General features: G+C 38.9%; 1 protein-coding gene across 3 annotated transcripts in view; it reads left to right on the top strand.

The window, feature by feature from the left end:
* Positions 1-12733: 12733 nt before the first annotated feature.
* Positions 12734-18826, top strand: part of topbp1 (DNA topoisomerase II binding protein 1) — a 30228-nt gene continuing 24135 nt past the window's right edge. For 2 of the 3 annotated variants that reach the window (XM_041245220.1, XM_041245218.1), the window contains exons 1-6: positions 12760-12998; positions 13894-13988; positions 14391-14525; positions 15046-15189; positions 15573-15754; positions 15863-16056. In XM_041245220.1, the coding sequence (XP_041101154.1) occupies positions 13902-13988; positions 14391-14525; positions 15046-15189; positions 15573-15754; positions 15863-16056 (742 nt within the window). In that variant the 5' untranslated portion in view covers positions 12760-12998; positions 13894-13901. Of the gene's footprint in view, positions 12999-13893; positions 13989-14390; positions 14526-15045; positions 15190-15572; positions 15755-15862; positions 16057-18826 lie in introns of all 3 variants that reach the window. The other variant, XM_041245219.1, reaches the window with a different exon arrangement.

Here is an 18826-nt window from a genome sequence, read left to right as displayed (position 1 = left end):
GGAAAGTGATGAACAGCAGGTCTTCTCAGTTTGATGAATATTGCAGGTTATCTAAGACAGGTTCCCAGACTATTTTTTTTTTTTTATTATTATTATCTGAAGCCCATCTGTTTAGCTGCATTAGGCACTGTGGCCCACTATTAGCACTCCTTGGGAAAATATAAAAATATTAATAATAAATAAATATTGTGAAAGATGGAAATGACATAGAATATGCACTGAGTGAAAATAAAAAAAAAATGAAACGCATTTATTTTACAAGATGACCACCAAAACAATAATTTTGGGAAAGTATAACAAAGCCGTCACGAGGGAAAATGAGGGATGTCTCGCTACCACTATTTAGTGTTGGTGGTGTGAGCGTGCAACCTCAAGGATCCTTGTGCCTAATGAAGGCATAGAGGGATCTACCACATTGAGTTGGTAGAATCTGGTGAATGTATGCAGAGTAGCCCAGCTAGCCGCAGTACAAATATCAGTCAACGATGCACCTCTAAAGAGGGCCCATGATGTAGCCACACCTCTGGTAGTGTACGACCACCCTCCCTATATGCAGTCGAAACCGTGTTCACAATCCAATGGGACAGTTACTCCTTAGAGAGGGCTTGACTTCGGGTCCTTTCACCATGACAGACAAAGAGCTCTTGTTCTATCCACATAATCTCTCAATGCCAGAACGGGTCAGAGGGAATTCAATCTCCGGTCCGTCTCCTCCGCAAATGTAGGGAGATGGGAAAGCCTCTAGTTCCACTGACTGATTCAAGTGAAAAGCTGTAATCCCCTTAGGGAGGAAAGCAGGGTCAGTGCACAATGACACCCTGACAGTGTCTGTAGCTCACTGACCCGCTTAGCGGAGGTGATAGCAAATAGAAAGGCTGTCTTCATAGAGAGATATTTCATCTCTATGGAATGTATAGGCTCAAAAGGGGCCTTAGTGAGAGCCTCCAATACCAAGCCTAGACTCCATTTGTGAAGGGCGTCCTTCCTAGAAGGACGTAACCGCTGAGCACCCCTAGAAAACGGGTCGCTAGTATATGAGCGCCTGGGGATACTGAGTCGATGGGACATGGCATGCCGATACGACTACTAGGTACACTTTCAACGTAGAGGGGGATTTACCCACCTCTAACAGATCTTGCAGAAACTAAAATAATTGCTATCAAGCAATAGATAGGATCATGGTCATGCAGCAATTTTGAAAATGCTTCACAAGGCACAGGTGAAAAGCCGACATTGAGGCAACACCAAGGAGTCGAGGCTGTAAAGCACTGAGGCGCCAAAAACCTTGAGGGTATTGAGTGCACTGAGGCAAAAAGTGATTTTGCACGGAGGGCGTCGATGCACCGAGGCTATGGAGCAGAGTTGGGTCTCTCTGGAGGATCATGTTCTCCCTTAATTTTTACTTTCAAACAGCTACAAAAAGCAGAGGAAAAGATAGAAAACACATGCAGCAAGCTGCAAGGTTAGTAAAAGTAGACTACCATCGCCATGAGATGTAGGCTGTTGAAAATATATATATATATTAAAAATTTTTAACATGAAACGCAGTTGCGTAGCGTAGCGTTAAACGTTATTGTGATGTTAACAATTGGAAATGCAGAATAATTAGAGGCGCAAAAACATTGCCATTTTGGCAGGTCCTTGTTAAAGCAGTATTAACCAGGCTTACTTAATGTATGTCCCTTGTCAATCACATGGGGGCTGTTTCTGAAAAAAAGTCAGAAAAGCTGAACTTAAAAATTGGTCTTAAAATTACCACTTGGGTTGTGAAAAAAACAGAGTTATATAGAGGTTCTTTAAAGCAGAAATTCATATTGTCAGAAGCAGTTTTCTAGAATAGTAAGCATGGAAAATACTGATCTACAACATAATAAACAATAGGGATATAGAGAACACACATAATAGTATATTACAAGAATGCTAACCATTGCTTCAAATCTATCTTCTCTAGCTAATAGCCCAAATTTTATTGGATTGTTTTTTAATGTTAATTCAGGATATGCTACAGGCTGTAAACTGCTGATAAACTGCTGCATAGTAATACCTTTACTGTAGTGAGTTTGAACTAAACAACATGAAGTTATCAGCTAACAGCAGCAACTTTTCATCTACAGCGCCGTGAAAAAGTATTTGTCCCCTGTCTGCTTTTCTGCATTATTGCACATTTTTCACATAGAATTTGGTCAGATCTTTTTGTGGGATGTAGTAGTATAGTAGTATATAGAGGGAGACAAAAAAATAAATAAAAATGACACAAATTTAGTGCTTCTTTCATTTGTTTGGTGTGCAAGGTAATCAAACATGCAATCTTCAGGTGTGAAAAAGTTATTCTGCTCTGTATCAGAGAATTCTACAGGAGAATGTCAGGCCATCTGTCTGTGAGCTGAAGCTGTAGTGCAGGAAGACAATGATCTGAAACAAACAAGCAAGTCTACATCAGAATGGTTGAAGAACAAGAAATGTAAAGTTTTGGAATGGCCTAGTCAAAGTCCAGACCTAAACCCCATTGAGATGTAGTGACAGGACCTGAAACGAAAAAAGCCAAAATTCCTCCACGGCACTGTGAGAGAAAGATTAATAACTACAGGAAGTGTTTGGTTGCAGTTATTGCTGCTAAAGGTGGCGATACCAGTTATTGAGTCTAAGGGGGCGATTACTTTTTCACACGGGGGCATTGGGTGTTGCGTAACTTTCTTTAATAAATAAATGAAATAAGTATCAATTTTGTGTTATTTGTTCACTCAGGGTCCCTTTTATTTAATATTAAATTTTGGTTGAAGATCTGATAACATTCAGTGTCAGAAATATGCAAAAATGCAAAAAATCAGATGGGGCAAATACTTTTTCACGGCACTGTGTGTGTGTGTGTATATATATATATATTTTAGTGCCTATAGGAAGTATTCACTCCCCTTGGATGTTTTCACAGTTTGTTGTGTTACAACCTAAAATCTTGATGCATTTAAATGGGATTTTGTTTTTTCATTTGATTTGTGCAACCTACTCAACATTTTCAGTGTGTGGAAAAATGGGGGGTGAAAAAACAAATCAATTAAAAATAAAAACCTGAAGTCTTCACTAGCTAAGTATTCACCCCCTTTGCTATGACACTCCTAAATAAGCTTAGGTGCTACCAAGTGCCTTCAGAATTCACACAATAAGTTAAATGGAGTCCATCTATGTGCAATAAAAGTGGTTCATATGATTTCAGATTAAATACACCTGTCTCTGTAAGGTCTTACAGTTGGGTAGTGCATTCAAAACAAATATACTACCATGAAGACCAAGGAGCTTTCCAGGACAAAGTTGTGGAAAGGCATAGATCAGGAGAGAGGTATAAAAAGATTTCAAAGACATTGAATATCCCTTGGAGCACAGTCAAGTCAATCATTAAGAAGTGGAAGATATACGGCATCACCCAGAATCTGCTTAGAGCAGGCCATCCTCCCAAACTGAGCAGCTAGGTAAGAAGGCCAATGACAACTCTGAAAGACCTACAGTGTTCCATGACTGAGATGGGAGAAACTGTCCATGTGTCAACAATAGCTGAGGTACTCCACAAATCTGGCCTGAGTGGCAAGAAGGAAGCCATTTCTGAAAAAAGCCCACGTAAAATGTGGTCCGATGAAACTCAAATGGAACTATTTGGCCTAAAAGCAAAGCGTTGTCTGGCGCAAACCCAACACAGCACATCACCAAGGTAATACCAGCCCTACTGTGAAGCATGGTGGTGGCAGCAGCATGCTATGGGGATGCTTTTCATCGACAGGGACTGGGAAACTTGTCAGGGTAGAGGACAAAATGGATGGAGCTAAATACAGGCAAATCCTTGAGGAAAACCTGCTTCAGTCTACAAAATACCTAAGACAGGGACGGAGATTCACCTTTCAGCAGGACATTGACCCCAAGCAGCCAAAGCGACACTGGAGTGGCTTAAAAACAAGAAAGTGATGTCCTAGAGTGGCCCAGTCAAAGCTCTTACTTGAATCCGATTGAGAATCTGTGGCAAGATTTGAAGATTGCTGTCCACCAACGATCCCCATCCAACTTGACAGAGCTTGAACAATTTTGCCAAGAAGAATGGGTGAATATTGATAATGATCCAGTTGTGCAAACCTGGTAGAGACTTTCCACAAAAGACTCACAGCTGTAATTGCTGCCAAAGGTGGTTCTACCAAGTATTGACTCAGGGGGGTGAATACTTATCTAACCAAGACATTTCAGTTTTTATTTTTCATTAACAATGACAACATTTCCCCCAAATTCCAAATTAAAATATTGTAATTTAGAGCATTTATTTGCAGAAAATGACAACTGGTCAAAATAACAAAAAAGATGCAGTGTTGTCAGACCGACGACGACTCGAATAATGCAAAGAAAATAAGTTCATATTCATTTTTAAACAACACAATACTAATGTTTTAACTTAGGAAGAGTTCAGAAATCAATATTTGGTGGAATAACCCTGATTTTCAATCACAGCTTTCATGCGTCTTGACATGCTCTCCACCAGTCTTTCACATTGATGTTGGGTGACTTTATGCCACTCCTGGCGCAAACATTCAAGCAGCTCGGCTTTGTTTGATGGCTTGTGACCATCCATCTTGCTCTTGATCACATTCCAGAGGTTTTCAATGGGGTTCAAAGGTCTGGAGATTGGGCTGGCCATGACAGGGTCTTGATCTGGTGGTCCTCCATCCACACCTTGATTGACCTGGCTGTGTGGCATAGAGCATTGTCCTGCTGGAAAAACCAATCCTCAGAGTTGGGGAACATTGTCAGAGCAGAAGGAAGCAAGTTTTCTTCCAGGACAACCTTGTACTTGGCTTGATTCATGCGCCCTTCACAAAGACAAATCTGCCCAATTCCAGCCTTGCTGAAGCACCCCCAGATCATCACCGATCCTCCACCACATTTCACAGTGGGTGCGAGACACTGTGGCTTGTAGGCCTCTCCAGGTCTCCGTCTAACCATTAGACGACCAGGTGTTGGGCAAAGCTGAAAATTGGACTCATCAGAGAAGATGACCTTACTCCAGTCCTCTACGGTCCAATCCTTATGGTCCTTTGCAGACCTCAGCCTGGCTCTTCTTTTCTTCTCATTGATGAAGGGCTTTTTTCTAGCTTTGCACGACTTCAGCCCTGCCCCTAGAAGCCTGTTTGGAACCGTCCTCACCATGCACTTCACCCCAGCTGCCGTTTGCCATTCTTTTTGTAGGTCACTTGATGTTATCCTACGGTTGCTGAGTGACATTCGAATGAGTTGGCGGTCATCCCGGTCAGTGGAGAGTCGTTTTCGCCCTCTGCTGCTCTGTAGCTTTGTTGTCCCTAATGTGTGCTGCTTGACCTTGTTCTTATGAACCGCCGTCTTCGAAATTTTAAGGATGGAAGCAACCCGACGCTCACTGTATCCCTCTGCCAGTAAAGCCAGAATTGAACCCTTCTTTTCCTCACTCAAAACTTTCAACAAAATATAACAAAAAATATTGCCAATGTAAAAAACAAATTAGAAAAACGTAACAGTTGTTTAAAGGGGTGATATGAAACACAAAAGTCCAAGTTAGGAGACGCAATTAGGCCATTAGGCCATTAGGCCAATCTTGTCAAGCATCAAGCAAATAGGCACAATTGGAAAGGTGCTGGAGCCCAAGATTCACATAATTCTTGCTTCTAACTTGGTTGCCTTTTTTTGATCACTGAGTCACACACACAAATTGAGGCACACACACACAAACTGACATACACACACACTGAGACACACATACACTGAGACACATACACACTGACACATACACACATACTGAGACACACATACACTGAGAAACGCACACACTGACACACACACACAGTCTCAGTGTATGTGCCTCTCAGTCACTTCAAGTTATACAAAGAGCATTTCAAGTGGAGCAATAAAGTAGAGTGAAAAAAGGCGCCAAGTTAGAAGCAACAATTGTGTGAATGTTGGGCCCCAGCACCTTTCCAATTGTGCCTATTTGCTTGATGCTTGACAAGGTTGCCCTAATTGCTTCTCCTAACTTGGACTTTTGTGTTTGTTATCACCCCTTTAAACAGCTGTTAAGTTTTTCTAACTTGTTTTTTTTTTACATTGACAATGTTTTTGTTATATTGTGATAGGAAATGGTGTTGCGTTGAAGTCAGGCCAGAAGGCGGAACAAAAACAGACAGGCAGGTACTGCAGTTCAAAAAGACGCGCTGTGCACCGTTTATTAAAGAACACAAAAATAAATAAAAGATTTAAACAACAATAAACACTTGCTCACAGAGCACAAAAATAAAATAATAAACAAAACAAGTCACGAACACAAATAAACACTAAAGTCAGGCTGAGCAACTGCCTTCACTGATCCTTAGTTTCTTTTAAATTAATCTCTCCTCTCGCTCTCCCGGGCCCTGATCCTAGTAGCTGGCTAACTGAGTTATACAGATAACTCTCAGGATAACTTGACAGAAGTCTGGCTTAAAGTCTAGCCGACTAAATTATCACAGCAACACATCCTTAATCTTAAACCTGCTCCAGCGCTGGCTAACTTAAAGTTAGCCGGGTCTGTGTATAAAAATGTGTACTTCTACCCAAAGAAAGCACTTAACACACCCCTCTAAAATAAACAAATACCAAATCATAATACAAACACAAAATAAGACAGGGGCGGAGGGGGAAACCCCGTTCTAAAATAAACAAATACCTTTAAATAGCAGGGCTTTCCTACCGCCCTGCTACATATAGATATCACTTCTTTTTTTACTTGATCAAATAATGAATAAAGTGAAGAAAAGCTATTTGAGAATGTCAACGGTAAATAGACAGACAGACAAGAAGAGAGTAATAAGAGAAAAGAGAAAAGATTTGAAAGTAAAATAATGGTAAAAGGGACTTTTCGACAATATTGAAAGTGTAAATCTTGTAATGTTTTAGTTGCAAATGTACATGAGGGTGGGTGGCTGCTGCGCTCAGTGCCGAGATTGAGTGGTCGGTGACCAGTCAATCGGCGCCGAAGTCGGTGCTGATAGTAGCGTGTTCGGTGCCGTGTTGTAGGCGGCTCTGAAGCTATTCACCGGTGCCGAATCAGTCGGTGCCGGGACTGGCGTCTAGGAGAGCGCTGTCGGTGCAGAGTGTCGGTGCCGAGTCAATCAGTGCCTATGGGTGGCGCGTTCGGTGCTGGGCTGTAGACTGTTCCGAAGCTATTCACCGGTACCGGGATCAGCGCCGAGGAAAGCACAGTTGGTGCCAAGTGAAATGGTTCCGAGGTCGGTGCCGACGGTAGGTGCGGTCGGGCTGTAGGTGTCACCGATGGTTACATCAGTGCCGAGTCAATCGGGATTCTACCGTGGAAAATGGAAATTTGACGGTGAAAAAACAACAAACCTGAGAAATTCGGGCAAAGAAAGCACAAGCAATCTATGACCTGTCTCAGCGAAGTGAGAGAGAAAATGATGATGTGCTACTGTGTGGATGTCCCTCTTCAGCAAGAGATGGGTGGAACTTTCCCCTCACAGTAGGGCCCTGATAGGGCTGCTTTTTTATATATGCTCAGTGATTGATGGTCAGAGAGGGCTCTTCCCATTCGGTAATGGTTGTCATTCAGTTGAAAGGGAACTGGTCATTCCTGTTGTTCCTGTTGTCAACTTAGAATTCAATTAGATAACTTTGTAACACCTCCCTCTCTGTGCCAATATTCTCTTTACTATTAAACCTATAATATGACATCAAGCGAGTTATTCTACTTATTATTTATTAAACTTAACCCCGTGGCTTACTTAATATAAAAGTCGAGGAGTTAACAACTAATAAACAATTTTTTTGTCTGTGTGTGTTTTTATTCAGCGCAGAAACTGGGAGTCACAGGTTTACACTTGGTTACATTCAATGAGACATAAACCTATAAAATCCCACTAACCTTTTCAGTGCACTGATAGCTACAGTAAGCCTTATCATTGGAAGCGCAATTACATTCAGAGTTTCACTTGTTTAGACTGTCTCCAACTTGCAGCTGCCCCAGAACTTTACAGCAAAACTGCCATTTTAATAATTCTAAAATCAAAACAAACAAACAGACACTGCTTATTGAAATCAGTCTATGTAACCTATACTTTACACAACAACATAAAAAGTTTACAAATAATCATGTAACTTTTAAATAAAATCAGTTCAGTCTCTGCTAATTTCACTAAGTCCAGATTTAGGCTTCTTCCAGTGTAGAACGCAATAATTCACAGTCACAACATTCCACAAGATTATTGAATGTTTTAGTTGAAGGCCTTTTTAAATATAGCAAATTGTCTTTCTCAACTCCTTCTTTAAGCTGCTTGTCAGCTGAATCAGGAAGAGAGCGTACACTCGCTTGCTGTTTTCCAATCCAAAACCTCGCCCCCATGCCTTACTCCCTTCAAAGTGATCACTTCTGGAAGTGGTCACTTTGAAGGGAAGAAGGGCGTAGGGGGCGCAAAAGTGATTCAATGAGAACACACTTCAGTGTCATCACTCACGGCCAGGGAAAGGTGGCATCATTAGTCAGCGCTTGAAATGTGTAGCTTACAGTCTGTCCCAAGTGCAATGTTGGAAACTCGGGAGAGGGTTGACAGATTTGTTTGTATGTGTAAGATATTCTACTCTTTTAAATATTGTTATGCTTAAAGTAGCTGTTCATAATAAAGCAATAATAAAACATTGTTTCTAGTATATTTTTTAAATTGTTATTTATTTTTTTGAGGGTGGGGGGGTGTTTATTATCACAACTACAATCAAAACATTGTTTTTTACATTTTGCAAGTTACATTTTGAGCACCAAGACTGAGGAGAAAAGAGAATTAAAATGGAGACACTTGTTGCAGCAGCAATAGCCATGGTATTTTTACTTCGCTCGCATTCTCTGAACACAGCACAGACGCTCGCCGTTAAAATACATCTTTAACACATGATTTGCACATCACAGGAGAGTATAAGTGAGTTAACTCTGTATCCCTTATATGAGAAGTGGGTAAACGATATATTGCCCAAATTCAAAGTGGGTAAAGTCGTTTACCTGCATACACCCTCGATGTACACCACTGAGTAAGATGAAAACAAGTTTAAAGTACCTGGTTTTGCAAGGCAGTCTCCCATCCAAATACTAATCAGGCATGTGTATTACTATTAGTTTTTTTAGCAGACACACTTATCCAGGCCAACTTACAGTTATGACATCCATTACCCACTTTATACAGTTGGATTTTTAACTGGACCAGCAGCAATGTGTCCCACGCCCTCCAGTCAAGTGCTCTAACTGCTACTCCACAGATGCTGCAAGCAAAGGATCACTAGTGGCTCATTGTATAACTAAATCTCAACAGTTTCAGACAAGTTTTTCTAACTTGTATGAGGAATTACCTTTCCTCTATGTACTTTTTATATAGGTATATACATGTCAATTGCTGTGAATAAAATCATTTATGCTATTTAATTTAATTTAATTATTATTATTATTATTATTTAATTGCTATTTCTTTATACAATTATAATATCATACCAAGCATGAAAATTAGAACTCCTGTTAAATGCAGTTAATTACTCCTCTACAACTCAAATCAATGCCGCCCCAGTTAGCCACAGGCAGCCCTTCCCCATTCTAGAGCACTACTCTGCCTCTCAAGGTGACATCCATATGTTACACAAATAACACCAGAAGGGTAATAACAGTTATACGGTAATACATTTAACAATACTGGAACTTGACAATAACTAATAATGAAACACAACGATAATAATTCAGCTTTCCCCTAACATAGTTCCAACTCCCAGCATCCTCTGCTACACATTAACCTATGTAGAAAACTGTCTCTGAGTACGGCACTCCATTGGCCAACAGGTGGCAACAACGAGTCAGTCCAACCGTGCCCGTCAATACGTGTGTTTAAGATCAGCGGTTGTCTGTTCTTGGCTTTTCCTAAATAAATATATTAAATATCCTGACGGCGTTTGAAAGTTAGAATTGCAAAAAATAAAAATAAAAAGTTATAAGCACTTCTACCTAGAACTGCCAAAAGCATTCATTTTGACGGCGTGTTACAATACATGCTTTTGTCGATATGCTGTATATGTATACAAGTCTGTTTGTTATCTCTACCTCTGCTGAGTTTACAGCAGTATGTATTTGAATAAAATATTGCTCTTGAACTCTAGATATGTGTTATCCAAATCTCTATTGTAATCTTATCAATTCATTGGAGAACTGTTGTCTGGTTGTCTACATGAACATATAGTCTGCTGTCTTATATTTGTTTTGCATATTTTTGACACTGAATGTTATCAGATCTTCAACCAAAGTCTAATATGAGATACAAGGGACCCTGAGTGAACAAATAACACAAACTTTTGATACTTATTTCATTTATTTATTAAAGAAAGTTATGCAACACCCAATGCCCCCGTGTGAAAAAGTAATCGCCCCCTTAGACTCGATAACTGGTTATGCCACCTTTAGCGGCAATAGCTGCAACCAAATGCTTCCTGTAGTCATTGATTAGTCTCTCACAGCACCTTGGAGGAATTTTGGCCCACTCCTTCATGAAGAACTGCTTCAACTCAGTGAGATTTGTGGGTTTTTGAGGTTTCAGGTCCTGCTACAACATCTAAATGGGGTTTAGGTCTGGACTTTGACTAGGCCATTCCAAACTTTAAATTTTGTTGTTATTCAACCATTCTGATGTAGAATTGCTTGTGTGTTTCGGATCATTGTCTTGCTGCATGACCCAGCTGCGCTTGAGCTTCAGCTCACGGACGGATGACTTAACATTCTCCTGTACAATTCTCTGATACAGAGCAGAATTCATGGTTCCTTCAATGATGGCAAGTCATTCAGGTCATGATGCAGCAAATCATCCCCAAATCATGACACTACCACCACCATGATTCACTGTTGGTATGAGGTTCTTACTATGGCATGCAGTGTTTGGTTTTCGCCAGACATAACAGGGCCCATGTTGGCCAAAAAGTTCCACTTTTGACTCATCTGTCAATAGAACATTGTTACAGAACTCTTGAGGATCAATCAGGTACTTTTTGACAAACTTGAGACGAACATTCATGTTCTTCTTAGTGAGCAGTGGTTTTCGCCTTGCTACCCTGCCATGAATTCCATTTTTGCCAAGTGTCTTTCTGATGGTGGAGTCATGAACACTGACCTTAGCCGAAGCAAGAGAAGCCTGCACATCCCTAGATGTTTTTCTAGGGTTCTTTGTGACTTCCTGGATGATTTTACACCCTCCTCTTGGAGACATTTTGGCAGATTCACTACTATCCCAAACTTTCTTCATTTGGACAATATGGCTCTGACTGTGGTTTGGTGGAGCTCCAGAAAAAGCCTTAGAAATGGCTTTGTAACCCTTTCCAGACTGATAGGCATCAACAACTTTTTTTCCAGAGTTTTTCATGAATTTCTTTTGGTTGTGGCATGATGTGCCTCTACAACCTGGGTGCTGACAACTTCACTCTGATGGTAAGTGCTAACCTTAGTCAGATTTATATTGGGCAGGGCTGGCCCAAATCAGTCCTGATTGTTAACCAAAGTGTTTAAACAGCTGACCCTAATTATCCCTTTAATTGGGTTGTGTTAACTAGGGAGGCAAAAACTTTTTCACACCTGAAGATTGCATGTTTGATTACCTCGCACACCAGACAAATGAAAGAAGCACCAAACTTTGGTGTCATTTTTTCTCTGACTCCCTCCATACACCACTACAACCCACAAAAAAGATCTGACCAAAATCAATGTGAAAAATGTGCAAAAATGCAGAAAATCAGACGGGGGGCAAATACCTTTTCACGGCACTGTAAGACTTGAAACATTCACATATATGTGTGTGTGTGTGTGTGTGTGTGTGTGTGTGTGTGTGTGTGTGTGTGTGTGTATGTATATATATATATATATATATATATATATATATATATATATATATATGTGTGTGTGTGTGTGTGTGTGTGTTATGCTTAAATGTATTATACATTTCTTTTTGCCTACCTATTTTCAGTAACTGGAAATCAATAAATAGGTTTACTAAACATTAAGTATTTAGCTTTATTCAATCCTGTAAAAACACCCTTTTCCAGTCCTAAAAGTCATATTATTATTCTAAAGGTAGATGCTTTTTTGGTCCTATACAGAGTCCTATTGAGATACTACAGGCATGCCTATTTGAGTACTATAGAGGACACTTTTTAAAAAGAATCCTATAATATTTCTTTAAAACCCTTTTAGTCCTATAGAGTGTCCTTAATAACATCACAATGTTATTAAGATAACAACAAAGGGTTTGCTTATGTACTCCCACTTTATGAATACAAAATAAATAAATAAATAAATAAAACATGGGGTCGTGTAATATTATAAATTATTTCAAGTTTAATGTATTTTTTTTAATGTAATGTAATCTTTATTGAACCTCATTAGCGCATAAATATGTTTTTATTTTATATATATATAATGTTGTCCAAGTCCTGATACTCCATACAGATACAGATTTTGACCAAAATATTTTTTAGACGTATATAGGGTCCTGTTCGTTGGTGTCTTTTTCAGATGCCTGACAGGTCTGCGTGTGAATAATGATCTCGTCCCGTTATTTTGTTAGACCTTTTAATTAATTTATTTTGCTATAGATCAAACTAGTGTAATGTCAATTTATCACGTTTCTTAACTGTGAAATTTAATTTGTAGACTCCTTTGTTATTGCAAGTAGGACCCCGAGCTAAATGTTTCCGGTTTTATTGAAGTGAGTGTTTGGCGCCAAAGAGAATAAAGGTATTTTGCTTTTCAGTTAAAATCCTACCGTGCTAAAAGCGTAATTATGGTGAACATTCGCTGTTATGTCAGTTAATTATTTGAGCAAAGAAGGTCCTGTGAACTTTTCCCTCCAGTAGTTCTTCTGCAATCAGTGGATGAAAGAGCAGAAATACCTAGATGTTTAGTGTTTTCTAAAAGGGTCTATGTCCGAGTCATTAACCACGTAAGTAACACAGTTATTGCGTTTGATTGTGTACTTGTAGATTTTAACAAATGTACAAAAAACTGTTTCTATATTAAAATCTGTCGCATCGCGCGCATTGTTTGTTGTCATTTTGAGTTTCTAAATTTTAGTTGAGGTTGATAATGAGATTTTTGTTTTGTTTCGTACTGCCTGTGATTTGATTAATAAACACGGTAAATCAGTTCATATAGTTCCTGTCAAAACAAAGGCAACAGAGCAGTTGTGATTTAAATATTGTTTGTTGTGAAGACATATTTTATTTATTTTTTAAATCCAAGTGGTGTGCATGCTTTGATCTCTTTAAATGTTATGCTAAAACAAACAAAACAAAAAAAAACATAGTAATGTTTCCAGAACAATAATAGACTTAGCTATATTTCCACTTTCTCTCAGGAGAGGAGACAAGAGGTTTGAACACCTTGTGTGTCTATGTTAAACTGTTGTAACGCCAAGTTCTGAAAAATAAGTTGCTATAATTCTGTTATTTTGTGTAAAATACTGTCGCGAAACGACTATCCTAGCTAGAACGTATGCAAGTTTTCAACCATCTATGACAAAACTAATTGCATCACCTGTACATTAATATACTTAGCTAGCTTCCAAGTAAGCTAAATCACCTCCCACCTGTCATTTGGGACAGGAATAGCAATGGAATCATTATTGTTCAATTTACTATCATTTCCCCTTTTGGCTACCTAATTTTTTCATAATACCTGGCACTGGCTGAGCTACTGACAGACAGATTTGATGAAGCTATGTGTGGACTTTTGTAATGTGATTTAGCAAACTTTTAAATGTTTGTAACAATTGGAATAACATTTGTCTTATTGTTTGATATGTTACACACGTTATTTTATTTTATTTTGCCTTTCAGGATTAAGGATGTCAAAAGTGGATAGAGATCCGTTCTTCGTGAAATTTGTGCAAAATTTAAAACAGAGGTCAGATCTTGCAACAAAGGCCTATGATGTAAGGATTGACTGCTGCTTTTATATTTAAATGTCTGGAGAATGGTTAGCTGTTGCATCTGGATATTTAATGCAGCTTTACAAACTTCTGCATAGTGTGGTTAGCATATATATATATATATATATATATTGAACATTATATAAAAATTATTAAAAAAACAATGGATAATGTCTTGGTTCCAGGAGACTCTAAAATGTATAGCCCATTTTATCCCCCAAACTGTTATGCTCTCTGTGAAGAAATTGAAAAGGGCAATTAAAGGGAAAACCTGGGGATCCACCATCACACACTTAAACAAGTGATATTTTGATTCATCATTTTACTTTATATAAAATGCAGGCTCATTGGCATGTTTGTTCTGAAACACATTTGTTTAATTGTTCATGGTTTGTTCTCTTCCAGGCTATTAAAGAGTTACAGTCAGAGGAGTTCCTGCAGACTGTTGATGAAGAAGCAGCACTTTTGTTACAGCAAAAAGATAAATCTCTCTACATTTTCGATTCTTTTAGTGGACCAGCATTTATCCACCTTAAAAAGGTTTGTTTTTACAGAAAGGGTGTTTTATATAAAATTTATATTGATACCAGATTTATAAAATTGGGTTGGAATGCACATGTATGAAATGTGTACTGTAGTCAAGCATGACATGTATTTTGATATTCAAGAGAGACAACAGAGGAATTTGAATATAAATTCAAGAGTGTGTGTGTATGTATATATATAAAGTGTGTGTGTGTGTATATATATATATATATATATATATATATATATATATATATATATATATATATATATATATATATATACACACAGTGTGTGTGTGTATAGATAGATAGGTTAGTGTAGTATATCTCAACCAATACCTGAACATTTTGTCTTGCATACTGTGTCCCTCTGTACAGTATTGCTTTGTTACAGTTTTGTTTGTCGCAACTCTGCCATTTTGCTTGGCCTCTCTCTTTTATTTTGAGATGAACATCTCTGTGGGTTATTTTCTGGTTAAATGCATACATCAACATGAATCAAATAACTAATAATTTGTTCTCGTTTCCTATAGCTGGGCTGCAGGATTGTCAGCCCACTGGTGGTTCTTTTCTGCCTCCAGCATCAGCGGCCTGTGCCAAAAGCCGAACACCCTGTGTACAACATGTCAATGGCAGACGTGACAGTTTCCTGTACCAGTTTGGAGAAGGAAACAAGGGTAAAGAACTTATACAATAATATCAGAACAATGTTGTCCTTAATTTACTTGTTATGTATTACGAATCCTCTTGTTACTCGGATAGCCATAAACAATCATAAAGGTTAAAGGACTTGGAAAGAAGGGTTGATCTGACAGTGATGAAGGATTTCCTATATCTGCAGTTTGCTGTTAATTTCCTGTAACCTGTTAATGAGAGACAAAATGTTATTTCAAAGGCATATCTCTTGCCAAACACCATGGGTAATTTATTCAGTCTTAGCATCAGTAGAAAAACAAACATTTAGCAACAACTTGGTACACTATTCTTGGGTATTTTTGTATATTCTTGGATTACCTTATATTAAGAGTAGTTTTTTTTTTTTTTTTTTTTTTCCCTCCAGGAAGAAGTGAGTAAGTTGGTGCAGTTAATGGGAGGTCGTGTGTTCCGGGATCTTAATGTTTCAGTTACTCATTTGATTGCTGGAGAGGTTGGCAGCAAAAAGTATGTGGTGGCCGCCAATCTGGGGAAGCCCATCCTACTGCCCTCCTGGGTGAAAGCATGCTGGGAGAAATCCCAGGACAGGTAATATTCAAAAAATAAATACTGTGTTTGTATGTCAACAATGTAGTGTATTGCTGTAATAATCAAATGAAAGTACTAATGTCATATTTCTCTTTTCCTGAACCCCAGTTTGTTTAGGTACACAGACCTGAACAGTGATGAGTACTTGTGCCCTATATTTCGTGGCTGCACAATCTGTGTAACAGGATTGACCAACTTGAGTAGAAAGGAGGTTCAAAGGCTTGCGGTGGAACATGGCGGCCAGTATACAGGGCAACTGAAGATGAACGAATGCACACACCTCATTGTGCAGGAGCCCAAAGGTAAATACTATAGGTGTGAATGGCACTAAATAGTCTTATTTATTGTTGTTTTGTTTAAAAAGTGTATTTGTTTAGATTAAAATAAATAATTCTAAAGACAAATGTGTTCCTGGGGTCAGTAAACTGTATGTGAATGTGTATGCAACTAAAAAACAAATCTGTTAGTTTTATTTTGTTTGTTTTATTTGTATCCCCTATGTTAAGCACTTTATAAAGCAATATTTTTTTTTGTCTAAGTGAATATGCTGTAAAATGCCTAAAATATATAGTGTGTGCATATACAGTTCCTTGCAAAAGTATTCAGACCCCTGACCAATTCTCTCATATTACTGAATTACAAATGGTACATTGAAATTTCGTTCTGTTCGATATTTCATTTTAAAACACCTAAACTCAAAATCAATTATTGTAAGGTGACATTGGTTTTATGTTAAATAAAAAATCTGAAATATCTTGCTTGCATAAGTATTCAACCCCCACATATTAATATTTGGTAGAGCAACCTTTCACTGCAGTAACAGCTTTAAGTCTTTTGGGGTAAGTATGTACCAGCTTTGCACACAGTGTTTTGGAGTGATTTTGGACCATTCTTCTTGGCAGATTTGCTTCAGGTTGGTTAGACGACGCTTGTGGACAGCAATTTTCAAATAGTGCCACAGACAGGACTTTGACTGAACCACTGTAAGACATTCACCTTTTTGTTCTTGAGCCACTCCAATATTGCTTTGGTCTTGTGCTTGGGATCATTGTCCTGCTGAAAGGTGAATTTCCTTCCAAGCTTTACTTTTTTAGTGGACTGAAGCAGATTCTCCTGCAGTATTTTCCTGTATTTTGCTGCATTCATTCTTCCTTCAATTGTAACAAGATGCCCAGTCTCTGCTGATGATGCTGCCACCACCATACTTCACTGTAGCATGATGCTGCATTCCCACAGCATGATGCTGCCACTACCGTACTTCACTGTAGGGATGGTGTGTCTTGAGGCATGGGCAGTGTTAGGTTTGCGCCACACATAGCACTTTTGGCCAAAAAGCTCTATCTTGGTCTCAACTGACCACAAAACCTTTTCCCACATCGCAGCTGGGTCACTCTCATGCTTTCTGGCAAACTCCAGACGTGCTTTCAGATGGTACTTTTTGAGTAACGGCTTCTTTTTTTGCCACCCTCCCATACAGACCAGTGTTATGCAGAGCTCTTGATATGGTTGACTGGTGCACCATTACTCCACTCCCAGCCACTGAACTCTGTAGCTCCTTCAAAGTGATTGTTGGCCTCTCTGTGGCTTCTCTCACAAGTCTCCTTCTTGTTTGAGTGCTGAGTTTTGAGGGACGGCCTTTTCTTAACAGTGCCTGGGTGTTTTGATGCAGCTTCCACTTGCTGATTATTGATCCAACTGTGCTCACTGGGATTTCCAAACACTTGGATATTATTTTGTACCCTTTCCCTAATCTATGCATTTGTATTACTTTATCTCTAACTTCTGTAGAATGCTCTTTGGTCTTCATTTTCCTTCAGATTCACAGCCTTACCAATGATCCTTCAACAGTGGGTTTTTTATCCAGAAAATGTGACAGCAACTTTAATGGTTCACAGGTGGAGGCCAATGGTAAGGTAATTGTGCCCTCATTAGGGCAATTTCTTTCATTGGTGCAAACTGGGAGCTTCCACAGCACTGGGGTTGAATACTTATGCAAGCAAGATATTTCAGTTTTTTATTTTTCTTAAATATTTCCCAACATAAAACCAATATCACCTTACAGTAATTGATTCTGAGTTTCAATGTTTAAAAATAAAATATCAAACAGAACAAAATTTTGTAATTTTTAATTCAGTCATATGAGAGAATTGGTTAGGGGTCTGAATACTTATGCAAGGCACTGGAGATATATTACATACATACATACAGTGCCAGTCAAAAGTTTGAGTTCACTTGCTGGAAACTAGTTTTTTTCATAATTGACAATGTTTTACGTCATATTCATTTCTGTAAATACTTGAAAATGAAAACACATGTTACAATATACAAAACAAAACATAAGGAGTACCAAAGGAATGTTCAAGAAAATTGAAAATTGTCTCTAAATCTTGGATTCCTCAAAATAGCCATCCTTTGCCTTAATAACAGCCTCACAAACAGGAGGCATTCGGTTATCAAGTTTCAGCAGGAAATCACCCGACATGTCTTCCCAGCTCTTCTGCAGCAATTCCCAGAGATGTAGGGCACTTGTGGGTAGGTTTGCTTTGACTGTTCTGTCCAGCTCTATGGGATTGAGGTCTGGAGACTGGGCAGGCCAGGTCATTAGATTGAGTTGTCCTTCACTTTCCTTCTTCGCCAGATAGTTCTTGCACAACTTTGAGGTTTGTTTCAGGTCATTATCTTGCCAAAGAATGAAGGACTGCCCAACTATCTGTAATCCTGATGGAATGGCATGCCTCTGAAGAATGCTATGATAGCCATGCTGGTTGAGCTTGCCATGGACTTGGTAAAGATCACCAACTCTGTCACCAGCAAAGCAACCCCAGACCATGACACTGCCCCCTCCATGCTTGACAGTGGGAACAACACACACAGAACTCATGCGCTCACCCTTTCTGCATCTTACAAATACTCTACGGTTGGACCCAAATATTTCAAATTTTGACTCATCGGTCCATAAGACCGACTTCCACTCCTCAAACGTCCAGTTTCTGTGTTTTCGCCCAGGCAAGTCTATTCCTCTTATTCTTTACTTCTAGTAGCATTTAGCTGAGCTTGTATTTCAGGGGCAGT

This window comes from Polyodon spathula, chromosome 3, assembly GCF_017654505.1.
Source record: "Polyodon spathula isolate WHYD16114869_AA chromosome 3, ASM1765450v1, whole genome shotgun sequence".
Lineage (NCBI taxonomy): Eukaryota > Metazoa > Chordata > Actinopteri > Acipenseriformes > Polyodontidae > Polyodon > Polyodon spathula.
This window is presented reverse-complemented; position numbering and strand designations above follow the sequence as displayed.